This window comes from Apteryx mantelli, chromosome 1, assembly GCF_036417845.1.
Source record: "Apteryx mantelli isolate bAptMan1 chromosome 1, bAptMan1.hap1, whole genome shotgun sequence".
NCBI classification, from domain to species: Eukaryota; Metazoa; Chordata; class Aves; order Apterygiformes; family Apterygidae; genus Apteryx; species Apteryx mantelli.
The window spans coordinates 86,445,794-86,464,014 of record NC_089978.1 but is presented as its reverse complement, the minus strand read 5'-3'; the positions used below and the strand labels follow the sequence as shown (position 1 = coordinate 86,464,014).

General features: G+C 41.0%; 1 protein-coding gene across 1 annotated transcript; it reads left to right on the top strand.

The window, feature by feature from the left end:
* The first annotated feature begins 5,697 nt into the window (after positions 1-5,697).
* RBBP7 (RB binding protein 7, chromatin remodeling factor) lies at positions 5,698-13,818 on the top strand. The gene is made up of 12 exons (XM_067297000.1): positions 5,698-5,921; positions 6,281-6,425; positions 8,398-8,540; positions 9,005-9,178; positions 9,488-9,603; positions 10,205-10,365; positions 10,818-10,944; positions 11,038-11,115; positions 11,678-11,754; positions 12,188-12,245; positions 12,401-12,511; positions 13,333-13,818. Exons 1-12 carry the CDS (start codon positions 5,906-5,908, stop codon positions 13,399-13,401), a joined length of 1,275 nt encoding a protein of 424 aa, XP_067153101.1. The 5' UTR covers positions 5,698-5,905; the 3' UTR covers positions 13,402-13,818.
* The last annotated feature ends 4,403 nt before the right edge of the window (positions 13,819-18,221 follow it).

Below are 18,221 nucleotides of genomic sequence, written 5' to 3'. Positions count from 1 at the left end.
TATTTTGGGCTTATTGCCATGTTAATGTTCTTTTTTTGTGGGGAGGGCTTGTTCTATGAGCACAAGTTTAGTTTTCCCATGACTTATCATGTAAACATATTCCACATCAAAGGTAAAATGCTGTATATTCCTGAGTACTGAAGGAATGCACAAGACTGCCTTCGGATTCCTGCCACGGGCTCCTGTGGTGGCAGGGCAGGGCCTTGCCAGCCAGGGCCCATCCCACCACCCCATGAGGGAGCAGGGCAGCCAGGGGCAGTAGGGGGCAGCCCCAGCCCTGGGCATCAGACACCTCCATGGGGATGAGGCCAGGATGAGGCTGGGGATTGAGGTCCAAATTAGGCCTGGTGAGAGTAATTGGGGTCAGACACAACTGGGCAGGGCCATGCTGATGGGTCCAGGCCAAGGCCAAGGCCAGGCAGTCAGCCTGTGCGTTGGGGTCTGGATCAGCAGGGCCCTTGGCCAGGCAGGGTACACTATGGCTGAGCTGGAGACTGACACTGCTATGTCATTGCTGGGGCAGGGACTAGTGGCCCTGGGTTGTGGCTCCTGTGCCCTTGGGCAGGGGATGGGGGGAGGCCCCAGGTGAGGCTGCTCAGGGTCAGGGCCAGCAAGGCCTGCTGGTGCCCTCAGGGCCCTGACACAAGCTAAGTTTCCTATGCAGAACTGAACCACCAGAAACATGCTGGTTTTGCATTAGATGAATCCCAAACTGCATGCCACAGATGGAGAACAAGAAAGTCCAAAACACTGCTAGAGTTCAAGATCTTATGCAATGGCAGGGTATTGATTAGGTGAGATTTATGCTGGGGAGATAATAATCACTAGGTAAATACAAAGAAATAATGGTTAAACAGTGGGAAAAAGGATGCAGTCACATTTCAGGAAATTCTGAATGGAAGTTTGCATCAATTTATCTGAGGCATGCTTTGCTTATCTGCATTTTTGATGAAAATGATGCTTTATTCGAAGCCAACCTTCACGACTATGCAATGATAGTAAACATATTAGAGAATACTAAATGCTGTGGCCGCTATTTTACTTTCTGGAGTGCACTTTTGAGTTTTTGTACAGACTTGATTGCCTTTAAACAATCTTCTAATTGAGATGGTCATTCATGGTAATACCTACATCTGCTTGCTGAGTTGAACATTCATCTGCTCTGCATAATGTATAAGCTGTAAGCATCAGCAAGCCAGCTAATTCTTTGCAGAGTAATAAATCAGCACATGTCTTCAAGCTGAAAATTACTAAGTGCGGATAATTCCTCGCAAGTATATCTGGCAATTTGATGCACGATGCAGCACATACAATCAAGGATGCAGAAGACAGTCTTTTTTTTTTAACTGAAATGAAAATGCAGTATTTCATGCATAGGTTTGAAAGAAGTATAGCTTAATAAAATAAAGTTTATGATTCAAGTCACTGTTGTACCTCACAACTAATTTATCATCCATTTTACACATACTGAATGTGATGAACAATGGCCTTCGATAATTATTTCCCTTACAAAGCATTGGAATCAAAGGATATGTTTTAAATGTTTGGTCACAGATATGACCATGCTGATGAATCGCAAATAGCCAGCCTTAAGTGGCTGATATGCATTCTTTGATAGTTGTAATGTTTATAAACTGTCTTTTCCATAGCAATCCTGATGGGTGAAAAGCACTTAATAGCAGGATTATTGGTGTGCCTGCATATAAATTAAAATAAAATTTGGCTGTGTGCAAGTATAATTGCTAACGAAGGAGAAGACAACTGCACAGATCACTTAGGAGCTACTTTGATGAACAGGTGTAACAGATTTTGTTCACCAAAACTGGTACTATTCCTCACAGCCCACTAAAACACAACTTGACTTGCAGAGTCTAAATTGAGTCTTCCAAAATTGGTGGTGGGGGAAGAATGCCTCTCTTAATTTATAGTTTAATCAAGCCCTACATGACAACATTGAAAGACAATTTTTTTTACTATTCTTCAAAAATAAATCACACTTTGCCAATCATATTCCAGGCAAGCAGTGGCAAAAAACCACTGATGTTTACAGAGAAATGCACACACAATATCCCACCCAAACACTCATATTGGCTTAATCCTTCAAGGGGCCATGTAATTAAACTTCAGTGAGAGCTAACAGAACTCACTTACAGCCAAGAAGCCTGACAGAGATTTCCTTTGTTCAGTATCTGAGTTTTAACAGATCAACACTCTGTAACAACGCACAGGCTCTGAAAAGCTCAGTCTTCTCTCTCCTAGCATTTTAGGAAGGCATCAGCACTTTGTAGGTTTAGACACATACTTGGCAGCAGATATCACAACAACTAGTAAATGTTGCCAAAAGCAAGCTGGTAATTTATCTTGTATGATCATCCATGTCTGTGTTAACATATTCATTAGTGCATTCCTATGTAGCAGATTATTCCACAGCTTCTAAGTAATTCAACAAAATTCTCATTTTCAATAAGTAAGCCATACATAGCTTTAATTTCCATTTGTGCAGGTTCAAGAAGATTAATATATGGTTATTTGGCTTCTTCACCAGAACATTTCTGTTTTTCAACACTCTGGCCTGTAAAGGAATGGTTCATTACAAATGTTTCCTGTTTGAGGAGCTGGCTGTCTATCTCAGCCTTCTCCTCCAATTCCCATGCTACAACCTTTGGCTGCTATTACTAGCCTCTGCACTCCCCAGTCTCTCCTAGACATAAACATTTTCCATAACTGGATTCCTTCTTCAAAAAACTGGAGTCCAGACCATAGAAGGCTTAGCCCATAAGGAGTTCCTCACAGAGTGAATATAAAAATGCTGGCTCTTACTTTTCTGTGCATTTCCTTCCCTCTTGCCACTATATTGCTAGCTGAGCACAATGAACTCCACTACAGAGCTAATTTTAGCCCCTTCTGGGGCTCAAGGCCTTAGTAATACAGGAGTCTGCTTCCCGAGTTTAATACCAAAGCAAGCATTGATTGAAAGACTTTAAGTCATCACATGATAAAAGAACTCATGCAATGTGGAAGCAGAACGTTCCTCTGAATTTTTAGGGGCATTTCGGAGAATTTAGCCTGATTCCTAACTGCCTTTATTTCCATTATTCTGTTGGAAGATGTTATTAGCTGCCCTCAAGATCTGCTCTGGTTAAGGCTATTTTATGTGCCAAGTACTGTTTATTCAAGCTGAGTAGAAAGCAGTTAAATTAAATGGCCTTTTGGTTAGTAGTAGCTGAAACAAGTGAAGAGAACAGAAAGGTTGAGTGTGAAATGTATGGCAAAGCCACACATTTGATTTGTATGTGACTGCTTAAAAGAAGCTGTGTCACTCACCACAGTAGTCAGACAGTACTACAGACCCTAACAGACAACTGTAGCATTTAAAACTTTTGTAACCCTGACTGCTATTATGTGAGTGGGAATTCAAGAATGCAGTTCAGTTTATTTGCATGCCTTTATTGCAACAAAAACATCTTTCAAATAGGTATTTCTTGTAGCAAAATAAAACAACATATTGTCAACACCATCGCTGAAAAATAGTAACTATTTAGCAGTGGTCTCTCTAACCATTTTTAGGTATATTTTTCAAGCAGTAAAGTGGGCTTAAAATCTGAGTTTGTAATGTAATTTAGTGCTTATTAGTTAAGACATACTAAATAATGTCTATCACCATTCTTTGCTGTTGCACCTAAGTTTGTTTCAAATGTATAGAGGCTTCCTGATAGTTGCTGGATCTCCAAGAAATCTTCATTTTACTACCAACGCCCCAAATATACATGCATCGTGGAGCATGGACCAGAATAGGGTGTAACCGATACCGATCAAAGAAAGAAACCAACTTCTGCGGTAAGACCCTGCTTCTTGTGCAAGGAGTTGTGACTACTTCTTTCCCTGCATGGCTTCGCTTGCAGCCCGCATGTAGCTGTCTGGTGTCAAAGTAGTGCCACCTCCTGCTCAGACTGCTGAACTGCACATTGCAATCTTGCACGTCCCCCCACTCTCCCTACTTCTTTCCCTTCTTCTTTATCCCCTCTAACCCCCTCGTTTCCTGAACTTAGCTACCTCTGCTTGTTTACATAAGACTAATGTCTATTTTTCATTCCTGAGATTGTTTTTTAACTTATGTTAAATATGTCAGCTGTTCTTTTCTCTTTTAACGACTAAATTACCATTTCTGATTGGTAAAAGGGAATATCTTGTATTTTGGGCATTTCTGTAGAAAGAGTCTATTTGTTTTCATTTTGTCTTCTCATTGACTGCACTATTCCTCCTTTCTGGATTTACCCAGAGTTCTGCTCATGAAAACTGATAAATGAGTTAAGTTCCATTATCACTTCTGTTTCACAGTTTCCACTTTCAATGTGCAAACAGTGATTCCATATTCAGTAAGTCTGCCTTAGAGTTGCAGTAACAAATAAGATAGAGAGCCATAGTAATATTTTCATTCTTTATCTACTCCTAAGTGCTGTACAGATTTTAATACTTCCAGAATTTTGAATTTTTATTTTACCCCTCTCCTAGGAAGATCAGTGTAAATCATATTTGTGAATAATATTTTGGTACTTTGATCTTCTACAGTGGTACTGTTGGGAATGCTTCCCATTTTGATCTCAGGCAATACCCACATTCGTTCTTCTGTGTTATTAAAAGGGAAAGTGCTTGTGCTCTTTGCAGTAATTGTGCCTGCAACCCAGGGGCACCGTGTGGCTGTCAAAATTGTGTGTCAGGCTTCCCCTTGGGGTATTGTCCAAGTGGCGAAACTGATTATTAAGCGTAGGGTCTGTATCTTGCTTACACTGCATTATGCACGATGCTCAACAGCTTCTATAGGGGCTTCTCGGTAGCAAAGATGTCCCTTTTCTATATTGTATTTTTTTACCAAATGCAAGTTCTTGTTGAACAGATCATGAACACCAAATTCATGAGTTTAACGCATGTTCCTTTCGGATGTCTCTGCAGGATGAACTCAGCTTGTTTTAGATGTTCTGAGGCAATTTTTGAAACGAGCTGGCAGGTTGCTCTGTAACGCCTTTAAACATGGTTAAAAAGCAACAAAAACCATTTGCTAAATCCCACAGCAGTACTGTCAGTGGTTTATTTTACTTAAAGCCCCACCTCGTGGCATAAACATGTCCACGCCAATCTTACCTTTTTCTGAATAAATAGACGCGCACTTGTATGAAACCCTGGCTCCTCCTCGCCCTCTGTAACCCACTCGGTAACGCCCGGGGAGCCGTCCATTACACGGGCACGCCTGGGCGTAGTGACTACCCGCTGCGAGTGCGGACCCGGACTCCCGGCCGAGTCCAAGCGCCTTCCTGGACGAGGAAGGCGCATTGCAGCTGGCCGGGAAAAGTCCAGAGCCCCTCAGACTCGTCTGTCAGGCAGGAGCCCCCTCCCCGTTCCTGCCCCCCCCCCCCGCCCGCCGTCGCAGTGGATTCAGGGGGACGAAGAGCTCCGGCGGGGGCTCCCGACCGTTAGAGGCCCCACCCCCGCCCCACGCGCGTGTTCAGCGCGCGCGGGCGCCTCATCAGGGGGCCCCGGCCGGCTCGCAGCCCCGCCTCGCGCCAGCCGTTGGGCGCGCGCGCAGCCCTCTCACCCTCCTCATTGGCCGCCGCGGTGGGTGGAGGCGTTGCAGGCGCCGCGGGAGGGCGGGGCGGCGGCGCATGCGCGGCGCCGCGAGGCGCGGGCTGGAAGGCGGCGGGGCGCGGGCGCGGAGGGGCGTCTCGCGCGGGAGCGGCCGCAGCAGCGGCGGTGGCAGCGCCGCGTCCTCACCTGCGGCCTCACCTGCGGCGCTAGCTGCGCCCCCTCCCCTTCCCCCCCCTCCCCCGTTCCCTGCCGCCAGCCGTTGCGTCCTGCCGCCTCATCTCACCTCGCCTGCGCGCGCACGCTCACACGCACACGCACGCCCAAAATGGCGAGCAAGGAAGGTAGGAGACCCCCCGCCTTCTCCCCCGCCCTGGGCTGCGTGGGGCGGCGGCGGGGCGAGGCGAGGCGAGCGGTGCGTGAGCTGGGAGGGCGCGGGCGGCGCGGCGGCACCCGGGGCCCCTCTCCCGGGGGCTTCTGGCTGGGCGGTAGTGGGGGCGGGGCGGGGGTGACTGTCACCCTCCCTCCCGCCGCCCCTCAGAGGGCTTCGGGGCCCCCCTTCCCCACCCCACTCCCCCGGGCAGCCCCCGGCGCGTGGCGGCGCCTCCCCCCGCAACCCCCGGCGGCGCGTGGCGGCGCCGCCCCCGCGCGGCCCGGCGCGCGCTGAGCCGTTGGCTCTCCTCCCTGCCCGCCCCCCGCCCAGCGCTGGAGGACACGGTGGAGGAGCGCGTCATCAGCGAGGAGTACAAGATCTGGAAGAAGAACACCCCCTTCTTGTACGACCTGGTGATGACACACGCCCTGGAGTGGCCCAGCCTCACCGTCCAGTGGCTGCCTGACGTGACCAGGTGAGAGGAAGAGAGAGGGCTTGCTTGTTCTGCTGCTCTTTCGATCTCTGTGCACAATGTCTGCTACATAATTTGAAGGTAAAACCACAAGAATACTTTGGATTAGATTCCCCTCTCAGTAAGCTTGTAAGGGTTTATTTTACTTGCAACTCTCAAAACCCTTTGGATAGACAGAAGCTTTGAGGGGGAAAAAAAGGTACAAATTAATACTGTAGAGAACTCTAGTCTAACAGAGTAAGACCTGCCTTGAGATGTGAGGGAAGAAGTCTTACTTATTTATTTATTTTTTTATTGATATGTAAGAGAACTAATTGTTCTATAGTAACTTCTGTTCAGAGAAAGAACAAACTTACTAAACTTTTACATGAAAAATGTTTTTCCTCATCTGCATTACAGATTGCTGTTCTGTAGAAGACATAATCTCTCTTCCCTTTTTCTTTTTTTTTTTTTTTTTTTTTTTGGTCTGGCCATGTTTAAGGGGATATTGTTCTAATAAGACTGTGGTCCTTAATATTGTAGTTCTGTCCCTGGCATCGTTAGCCTCAGATATTTTAATTTTGCCATTCTTCTGCCTCCCCCTAAAAATTTGTAGAGTAGCTGGTTAATTTCTTAAAGAATTTTTAAGATAGGGATAGATTCCATTCATGTGCCAGCTACTAGAAAACTTAAATTGTCAGAGTAACCAATCAGGACTCCATAGAGCTAATGGACAGGTACTGGGTCCTTCATGCCACTGTATTGCGGATACAGCTCGGCTTTAAAATATCTTACCCTTAAAGTTCATGCAGTAATCAGAAGACAGTCTCTTTCCTCTGTAAAATTCCACTTACATAAGTGGTGTTATACTTGGTGGTTAGATGATCACTTAATTTTGTGTGCCAGAATGTTTGGGGAAGATGTGGAGAGATGTGAGCTAACTAATCATGGCATTGGAGGAAATGAAGTGGGGAATTTTTTTGAGGGTATGGAGCCCTTATGAGGAACACTTCTGCTTGCCTCGTATTTTGCAGATTGACTTAATATTCAGTTAAAAACCTGATATTTCCAATTATCCAGTGTCAAAATATGTAAGCCATTTAAGGCAAGGACTGTCTCTTTGTATGGCACCTGACATGATGGGACACCTATTCCTGAGACAAGTAAGTGCGTGTGCATTGTGTGTTTTTTATTTTATTTTATTTTTACTTCCCCCTCAAAATGTATGATGATGCCCTGGAAGAGGTGTAATAATACCTATGGTGTTTTTTGATTGCACACATGATTCCTGTTTACTCTTTGCTTGGGTTCAGACAGCAGAATTAATTTATTGCTTTCAGGAATGCAGAAGTTGCTTGTTTTTGTTTGAGTGTTCTAACTTTCCTTTCACAGATATATGACACTGTCTTTCTGACCTTTCACTTATTACTAAATATTGCGTTTAACTATCAAAAGAAATTTAATTATAGTTAGCTAGGATTTGTGCAGTGTTTAAAAATGAACTTCTGAAAACTGTTATAAAATACCAACTGGTAAAAGCTTATTGAAAGGAAATTAACTGAAATGGGGTGCTGCTTTTCTCAGTTTTTGTTTTTTTTATAAAACAGAGAATTGATTGTCTTCTAAACTGATACTATGACATTGCAAGGAAAACTAAAAATAGGAGAAGGTACTAATATTGCCTGTAATTACTGGGCAAACTTTAATTATCCTATTCAAGTGGCAGTGTTTACTGACTTGTATTGTCACTCTTGGCTTGCTGGATGTATCCTTGGCTTGCTTATGTCAGATAGTTCACTTAATAATTCACAAGTCTGTTGTGGTAAAGGAAGGGGTCTCTTACTTGAGTCTTTGTTTTGTTTTTTTGTGGGTTGGTTTTGTTTTGTTTTTAAAGCATCCTGAAGAATTTTGGATCTTCAGTGTTACTGACACTAAGCAACAAACTTCTGGAACTGAACATTTTAATTTTATTCTGTGTTTTTATTACTCTAAACAGGCCAGAAGGAAAGGATTATGCTCTACACTGGCTGGTTTTGGGAACACACACCTCTGATGAGCAGAACCACCTGGTTGTTGCAAGAGTCCAGATTCCCAATGACGATCAGTTTGATGCTTCTCAGTATGACAGTGAAAAAGGAGGTGGGCTCTGCATGCATTCTTAGCTGGTGTTCTAGCAGTAGTATTAACAGATGTCCTGTCCAATGATATTTTAACTTAATCTTGAGTAGTAAAGCTTACATGGTCGTACATTAGTTTGCACTAATTCTACATTATTAATAGCAAGAGAAATTACTTGTTTCAAAAGAATTTAAGTAAGATTGTGGTATGCATTGTCAGCATCTGTACTAGATCTGTCAATTGTGATGAAAACTGACATGCATCTAGCTCGAATAGACTAATACTCAAAAAGAATTTGTATCAGAGGATTCAAAATATTTAAAGTGTTAATGCTGTGGTGCCATGTGGTGCTAGTCTTTCATAGGCTTGTATTGCTCTGTTAAGATGCTTACCACTGCTTCTTGAATTGGGGGGAAGCCTGAAGTGCTGTTTAACACATTTAAAATAACTGATGTGATAAACTGACCTTTTTATGACAAATACAGAGTTCGGTGGTTTTGGATCTGTGACTGGCAAAATTGAAACGGAGATAAAAATTAACCATGAAGGCGAAGTAAATCGTGCTCGTTACATGCCTCAGAATCCCTCCATCATTGCTACAAAAACACCATCTGCTGACGTGTTGGTATTTGACTACACTAAACATCCTTCAAAACCAGGTTTGCCAGATTCCTTGAAATTGTGCAAAATGTCTCTTGGCATTGAGGAATAAACTTGTATTTGACAGTAATTGGGAGGAGAGATCATGGGCTCTGGAATCAGAGTATGAAGGCCCAGTTCTTTGATGACTTTAGCTGCCCGGTTATGTTTAATATCATAACTCAGTCTCTACAAAAGCAGCATTTTCCTATGAGGTTGATGCGTAAAATATGATTTCTGCAACTGAAATCAAAGTTCTTAAGCAATAATGATGCTCATATGGATTGATGTGAAGGATTAAGCTACATGAAAGGAATTTCTTTTTTCAGACACAAGTGGAGAGTGCAATCCTGACCTTAGATTAAGAGGGCATCAAAAAGAAGGATACGGCTTATCATGGAACTCCAATTTGAGTGGACATCTTCTGAGTGCATCAGATGATCATGTAAAAACAAACTTCCCCCTAAAATATACTAATCTATGCTGTAATAGATAATCAGGAAAAAGTTGGGTTGCTATAGCTTTATATTGTTACTTGGGGAAGCTCTCATATAGTTCAGCATTGTAACATTTCTTAAGGCTGTAGTCAGCTGTGTGTGGTTTTGCTTGTTTGTTGTTGTTGTTTTTGCTGTAATCAACAACCAGTTCTGTATCACGTTCTGGGTGAAGTAAGAACAGAATGGTTTAGGTCTGAGGCTATAAAATTAGTAAGACTCTTGAAGATTAATATCAGATTGAATTAATAACTAGCAAATTTCTTTGTGGCTTTACAAGTGAAATGTAAGCTACTGGAATAGGGATGCTTTTTGTAAATTGCTTTTGTGACCACCTTAGAAATAATCTTTGGGCCTTGAACCTGCAGAAAACTGATAACATAGCTCAGCTGAGTTCCCACTTATGGCATAGTAGATGTTCCTTTTCAAAAAAAAAAATACTGTTTCAGGAATGCCATCTCTATATATACATCAAATGTGATTTGTTTTCTTTTTTTGAAAGATAACACAGTTAAAACTTCCATAACAACACAATATGGCTCTTATTTGCAGACTGTCTGTTTATGGGATATAAGTGCAGGACCAAAAGAAGGCAAAATTGTTGATGCGAAAGCAATCTTTACTGGGCACTCTGCAGTTGTAGAAGATGTGGCATGGCATCTCCTCCATGAATCTCTGTTTGGATCTGTGGCTGATGATCAGAAGCTAATGATGTAAGTTGGGTTTAAGCAATTTTTGAGTAGTGCCAGCTGTGTGCTGTCAGTGGACCAATCCAGAGCACTTCTGGATTACTATAAAAATCTGAATTCTGGAATGGTTTAATGCATCTCTCAAATGTTATCAACAATAGTAATGCTGCAGGATCTCAGAAATCTGCATATTGTTTAATGTGTGCACATTGTGTGTGTGTGGGGGGGGATGAAATGGAATTAATATGTATTTAAGCTTCCTGATGTGAACTATTAATGTACTTTCTACATACAACAGACACAAAATTCCTGAAGGTTTTAGATTAAAAACTGTAGCTTTAGACTAATGTAAGTAATGATGGACCTAGGGTAGCTTAGGTTAAGGTGGGGGGAACCCTCCTCTGAAAAATCATTTGTTTTCTCCTGACTCTTTTTTGTTCTGTCTCTCCTCCTCCCCCAAACCTTTATCCTGACAGTTGGGACACAAGATCTAATACTACATCCAAGCCAAGTCACTGTGTAGATGCCCACACAGCTGAGGTCAACTGTCTGTCCTTCAATCCCTACAGCGAGTTTATTCTAGCAACTGGTTCTGCTGACAAGGTTTTTACTTGTGTATACTTTACATTTATATGTATTCTAGATAGCAGTTCTACAGCCATTATAGTCTAAACAATTTCTTGTTCCTTCTCCCAGACTGTGGCTTTGTGGGATCTTCGAAACTTAAAATTGAAACTTCATTCTTTTGAGTCTCATAAGGATGAAATTTTTCAGGTGGGTAAACTTTTCTCACGGCCTGTAACAAAAACTAGAAGAGTAGTGACTTGGACAAAAACAGGTGGATTTTTGTGTGGTGACTGGCCTCAGTAAATAAAATAGATTATTAAACATGGAATATTGAATTTTGGTTCAATAAATAGACTACCATGTATTTCTACCCAACCTCACTTTACTTTGAAGCAAGTAGCCAACAACTTACTGTTTAAAAAAATACTGGGAGCTTACAGCTACTCAGTATGGCTAGAAGGTTTCTCTGAAATGTCCTCCTATAGAGAGGATGTGGGTTCGAATCTAATACTGTGAACTCTATCTAGTTAGCAGTGTGCAAGTAACAGTGACTTTTAGGCCCTTAAGTTTTGTGATATGGTAAATCCCTAACAGGGGAATGATGTTAGCTCTTCACTTTGAGAAATCTTAAGTGCTCTATTTGAGCTGCAGGGCATCCTTTGTGCTGGAAGAAACTAACTCACTGAATTTAGTTGCTGAAAATTAATGGTCAGGATATGCATTAGAAGTCAGTAACTGTGCTCCAGTCAAGTTGTTGTCTTTTCAATAGGTTCACTGGTCCCCTCATAACGAAACAATTCTTGCTTCAAGCGGTACTGATCGTCGGCTTAACGTGTGGGATCTAAGGTGAAGAGCAATTCCTTTCATTTAATATCTAAGAAGGTAATACAAGGCAGCAGACCTACTTTATTTGGTAGACTTCATTTGTGCTGTTCTCTAGTTTTGCTTGGTTAGTTAACTCGGACTAGGTTTACAGTAGAAACAACGCAGTATTTCTAACTTTACTTATCTATGAAGATTTTTAGCTGATATAGTTGTGTTCTATTATCTTTAGTAATAAGTGATTCCTGCCTCAAGGTTCTTCACAAGTCAGATTCTATTTCAGTAGCAATAACACCAAGCAATTGATATTCTGTGCCTGAGGCTTATAATTCTTTGACAGTGAGAGAAACAAATAGCAAAAGCAAATACTGGCAACAAAGACTAGGAACTAGAAAGTTATACTGATATGGGATGCAATTTTTGTTGTTAATAAAAGGTATAAACTACTTTATTACAGTAAAATTGGAGAAGAGCAGTCTGCAGAGGATGCAGAAGATGGGCCTCCTGAACTCTTGGTATGCTTTTATTTAAATCAGCAGTCAGCCAATTACTGCAGTAATCTTCTGAACCTTCTCACCTGAATTTAACTTCTGAATCTTGGATTTAAGCAGACTTTCTCTAGAGATTAAATAGTTCGCTGATTTTTTTTTCATTTGTTTGCTTTTAACAGTTTATTCATGGAGGACACACTGCCAAAATTTCAGACTTCAGTTGGAATCCTAATGAGCCTTGGGTAATCTGTTCTGTATCAGAGGACAACATAATGCAAATATGGCAAATGGTGAGTGTCAAAACAACTCCTGAGTTGCTCTGAAGCTGATTACATAAACTAAACCAAGATGGTTTGTCCTTAGGACAGCTCGTGTCTTCAGTGACTGAAAGGAGGCTTTCCTCTGTATTTGTTGTACCATTTGAATGGAGAGTAGGACTTTCAAAAGAAAATAAAGGGTAAAACAATGCTGTTAAATGCAACTGGTAATTATTTTCCTCCAAGTCTTAGGTACTAATTAATATTAAGAATAAATGTGGCAATTGCAAACTTCTATCTGATGCTACCTAGGGCTTGGTTTCTTGTCTAACTGTTGAATGTGAACCCAGATGCCAACCCAGATGCCTTCTAGCTCGGCATATGGTTTATATTACTTTACATTGCAACATGATTGATCAAATCCCTATAAAGACAGAATAAAATCACTTGGGAATAATTGAAGTCTCATCTTTATATCAAACTATAACGGAGTTAAATGTGTCACAGGTCAGTCTTTCCACTTTTAAAATATCTGTTCTTTAACTTGTCATGTGTGTTCAAGCTGGGGTTGAAATAAATCACAGGAATGAATGTCCATGGTAAAGAAGTAAAAGGATAAGGTTCATCCTACTGAAATAAGATAATGCAGGAAGACAACTGCTGAGGTCTAGCCATTGTACATCCATTTCTAAAGCTGGCTGCCCTTTAAGAAAAGGCAGGGAGAGGGTCTCCTTAAGAAGAAGATGATCTCTGTATCTTCTTGGGATTATCATGGTTTTACTGCAGTAAGTGTAGAAGACTGTTTAAAAACCAGATCTGTCTACCACTTGTAATGAAATAATTTGTGTTTTTAGGCAGAAAACATTTACAACGATGAAGAACCGGATATAGCGGCAGCGGAACTGGAAGGTCAAGGAACGTAATTTTTCTTCCTTAAGGAAATACTGGGTGTGGCATAATATAATTTGACTACTATATACATTAAGAATATTCTTGTTTGGATGTAATGCTTTTACCCAATGCTTGATTTTTGTCAGGCATAAAAAGCTTGTATAGTCAAGTTGTAATGGTATATCCCTGGTTACTTGGGCACTCTGAGCTATTGTATACTGTACAGCATTTAGCTTTTAGGGAAGATGAGAGTGACTGAATACCTATGTCTATATTTTTAAACAGACTTAGTAGCTTCCTGTAAATAAGACAGTTAAATACTCTTCCCACAATGAAATTTCAAATAAGTTTTTATCACTATGTAAAAAGAGCTTTTCACTTTTACACAACACTTTCTGATTGGCTTTGCATAAATAAAATTTATTAAATAAAATGTTTGGTATGTTTAACCATTGTCTGTTGACATAAGGTGAATGCCTTTTTGCTTGAATATAAAATCTCATAATAGAAAGGAATCTTGTCTAATTTAGAGGAGTCTTATTTAATTTCTGCAGATGATAAAGGTATGTAATTCTGAGATAACGTTTTACTGCATAATTAAGGATCTGGAGAGATGAGAATTGTCTTGCTGATATGAAAAATGTAGAGAAAACAGAGACATTGTATTCTTCACAAGCAGAAAGTAGTTGTCTGGTATAGAAAGCTGTTTAGGCAATACCTAAGAATGACCAGTCAGACTCCCTTGAAGTCCAAGGGTAAGTCTTGAGCAAACTCAAGTAACTGCTTTTTGTGGAGTGGTGGTGGAAGCACTGTCCTCTAACCTTTTCTTTCTTTATCTAAGATGGCAGTGCTGTCTCAATGAATTGATATCACCTGTTTTTAAAGATGTCTTGTAGCTTTCTCTGATTAAAATGATGTGGGGGAGGGGTCAGGCAGTTGTCTAAAACACATTAATATCTAAACAGATATAAGACAAACATACTGCTAGGTTCTAAACCCCTGCTGCCTGAAATCAGGCTGGAGGACTTGGACCATCTAGAATTAACAGATCTTCATATTTACCATGGTTCTAGAGGCAAGTTACAGGTCACTTTTGGAATTTTCAGTCTAGCTGATTCTCAGTCTGACAAATATAAAAGTCAGTGTCTGTTGATGAGTTTGAGTTCAACTTCAAATCAAAGCTTTTAGTTACTTAAGAGAGGTCTCAAGATTAAACAAATCGTTAGCTGTATTGCTCTTTCTGCTTATTCTGAAAGAAATCCAAAGGCTTGGGTGGCTGATACTGAAAATGCGGTTTTTGATTGTGAAAATATTACTTCCTTTGATGCATAGCTTACCATTGTCTTGAATTTGAACAAGTTGGTAGGCTACAGAACTCAAGTTGCATATCTCAAACTACTGTTAGCTAATGGAAAGCTGCTATTTGGGTAAATGTTTCCATTTTTAAGGGTGAGATTTGAATGGATAGGTATTTTGATTTAACTCCTCTTTGTGTTATGTGTGGAAAATAAGTACCTTGGACACTCCGTGAGTCTTGTAGACTAGCTTAAATATTACATCCCATTCTCGTAAGGGTTGATGCTTGGGAGCAGGGTGGGAAGGAATAAAAGATGAATTTGAAAAACTGAGCTAATTGCATTTGCATGAGACAATTAGGTACTAGTACTGTAATGCTGATTACTGGTTAGCTAAAGCTAGCTCTTTCCAGGATAAATGCAGCAGGTGTTAGCTGGAACATGACTATAGGCATCTGTGGGTCAGCATTTTCTTCCTCAGGAATGTGTTCTTCACCATGTCACTAAAAGGACTAGCTCCCTTCCAACATGCACTCTCCTGGGCATATCTTCTGGTCACTGACTACAGCCAATTATCCCTGTGCTATTGCTGTGAGGGAATGGAAGTAAAGTTGTGGAATGAACTTGTTGCTAGCTTCCTCTTTTTACTATTTGACTAATGGTCATTCAGCTAACACAGTCAAAGACCAAGTCTTAGAAAATTTCTGGCAAGGCAGATGTACCAACTGTTTCTTGCCCCACAAGTGATTCTCTGCTTATAACTCAACAGTGGTATGTAAGGGGCACTGTGTTTTTTCTGGATGTGAATTTAATTTGCAAATTACTATAAATGATAATCATTAAACATACTTAATTCAAGGACAGCTTTGGCCAGGCCCTGCTTCCTTTTGACATTCATCTCAACATGCACAGCTCTGCAACCAACTCCTGGTTGAGGACAGGATTAAAAAGTAGAAAATTAAGAGGTCAGTATCTTGCCTCTGTGCTACTGTAAAAACAAAAGTGCTTCCCAGAGAGCATGGTGGTGGTTCTTCTTGGCACAGATGCCACTGTGGACTCTTATGCAACCCCTCCCACTGCTGTTGCTCTCTAGCACTTATTCCACCCAGACATACTGGCCACTTAAAGGAGTACAGTGCAGTGCATTGCTGTAATTAGTGATCTCAGCTTTGTGTTACTATTACAGTGGTGGTGTTTACTTTGAGTCTTCTTATCACCTACTAACTAGAGTGGGATGGAGGTGATGAAGTACTTACTGCAGCTTTCTTCTAGGTGTTAGTCTAGTGCTGCTTATTTTTAATTCCCTGCCTGCTGTTACCAGGATCCTTGGGGTTGCAGGCACTGGATTATCATGCATAAACACATCTTCCACTCATATTTCCAGAATGGATCTTCTAAAAGTGCAGAATGAAGCTCTTGACAAAAATGCTGATCTTTCTACGTTTTCCCAGCATCAAAGGTCCTAGACCATGTAACCTGAACTGTAAGATTTCATAGCTTGTAGAAGATAGGCTAATTATGTGAGCATCTTGAGAGTAACCAACTGAAGCAGCTCTTGGTGTTAGAGGAGGTAGAGTCTCTAAACTGATGCAGGTAAGTGCAAAAACACTTAAGCCTTCCTGTGGAAGGCTTAGATGCCATCCAAGATTGATGCAGATAGAAGGCAGCTTGAGATGATGTGCTAAACAAAACGAAAGGTCAAAGCTGCTAAAGGACAGACAGGCCACTGGCCACTATCCATTTAACCAAGTTTCATTCTAACTGTTACTGTTCATGTGTTTAAAAACACTAGTGTCATGTCCAGGAAGGGGAGGTGAATGTATTCGCTAAGTGTGGTTTTGGTTTGACTAACAGATACTACTGTGTGTGGGAGGCATCTGTTGCTAAAGGGTGTGATCTAGCCTGAGACAGCCAGTATTGGTGCAGTGCTGCTAGTTTCTGTCCTTGACTGTCTGACCTGCTCACACATCACCTTCAGAACCATCTTGGGTCCTAGTCTTTCCCAGTGCTGTGACCTCAGGAGAATGGAAATTGGTATTAGAGGCCCTCGTGGTGGATTGTCTCTGTAAGTTAGATTTCAGCTTCCCTGAATTCATTCCTGTTGGAACAAGAGGGAAGTGTGCCTGTTGAAGTACCAAGATGTCTGGCAAGAAAAGGCAAGCTGTTTGGGTCATTCTTAAAAGCCTAAAGGCATTCAAGGTTGGTTTTTTGTTTTTTTAATGACCTTGTTTTGACTTTAATTGGATGAAACTAGATCATGCAAAAGCAAATCCATCTGATTAGCAGCATAGCATTGTACCAGCACTAATATTTTTGTGATGGTGTTGTATAGATCTATTTGCCTTTAAAAAAAAAAAAAAACATTGGCAGTGTTCCTGACTTATGGTACTGAGATCCCAAGAGCTCCAATACTGTATATGCTAACAAAGTATTTAAAATGCTTAATTCCTCCTTACCCACCCATGCTGCAGTAAATACAGCCTCTAAATTGATTGATTTTCCCCAAGTCTGAGTTGTCTTTCAAACTATATATGTACAACATACTTTCCTTAAATATGTAGAAAAATTTCACAAGGCTTATGAAGGTAGCCATAGGATAGCTTGGTCCCACAGCCAGTTCATGAAGCCAGAATGTAAGTCAGTCTACATCTTATCTTAAACCTTTTCATTACTGAGAATATGCTGCCAAGACTATTAAGTTTTTTATTTGCAAGAAGACCTATACTTTTTTTAATTGCCTTTGTAGAATGTTTGCGAAACATTTAAAGGCCATCATTTTTAAAACCTATATGCATGTCTGAATGCCTTAATTTGGTTTTAAAAGTTGGTGACTGCCATAAGTAAATACTGCTTAGGCACTGCATTTAGTAATGAGAATAATGGGATTTGAAGTTAAAAAAAAAGTGAACCTGAACAATGGCTACAGCAAGATATGGTTTGTTTTGTTTGTTTTTTTGCATTAAATAGTAGTTGCTTTAGGTGTATTTATACAGTGCTTGACTGTACTTAATTCAACAAGTTGTTACTTCTGCAGGTTCATACATGCTGGGAAGAGGTGTAAACACCAAGGGTGCCCTTCACTATCCCTTATTTTCAAGGGAATGGGATATTGAGTTTTCAGACCTATCTTCTATGCCCTAGCTATTTCCAGAAGCTTGGGCAGAGAGCATAACAAAAACTACACAAGGTAACTTGAAGTGAAGCATTGCTGGTTTAGGGTGACTTCCTCACTTGACCTCATCCCTGTATATATTTAATGCAGTTTTTCAGCAGAGAGAGTGACTGCATTGAAGAAATCTAACTCTTCATTCATCTTTTTACTGAAAACGAGTGACAAAAAATATGCAGCTTCCTGAAATTACACTTACAACCTATTTTATTTCAGCATGGCTCAACCTTGCAAACACTGGTTGTCTAGTCACATCAACTGAATGCTTCAGAACTGTGGTCAGTAACTGCAGAGTGCTTTAGCACTGAGTTGCAACTGGTTAATTACTAATAAAGCCAATATGTGTTACTAGTCTGCATCACAGTATTTTTCTACTTGTTTTTTTTTT

What these genes read in the sequence shown, in the direction of transcription:
- RBBP7 (XM_067297000.1), top strand. An exon ending in ATAAGGATGAAATTTTTCAG is followed by an intron (nt 11,116 to 11,677) that starts GTGGGTAAACTT and finishes TCTTTTCAATAG; the next exon opens with GTTCACTGGTCCCCTCATAA. An exon ending in TAATGCAAATATGGCAAATG is followed by an intron (nt 12,512 to 13,332) that starts GTGAGTGTCAAA and finishes TTGTGTTTTTAG; the next exon opens with GCAGAAAACATTTACAACGA.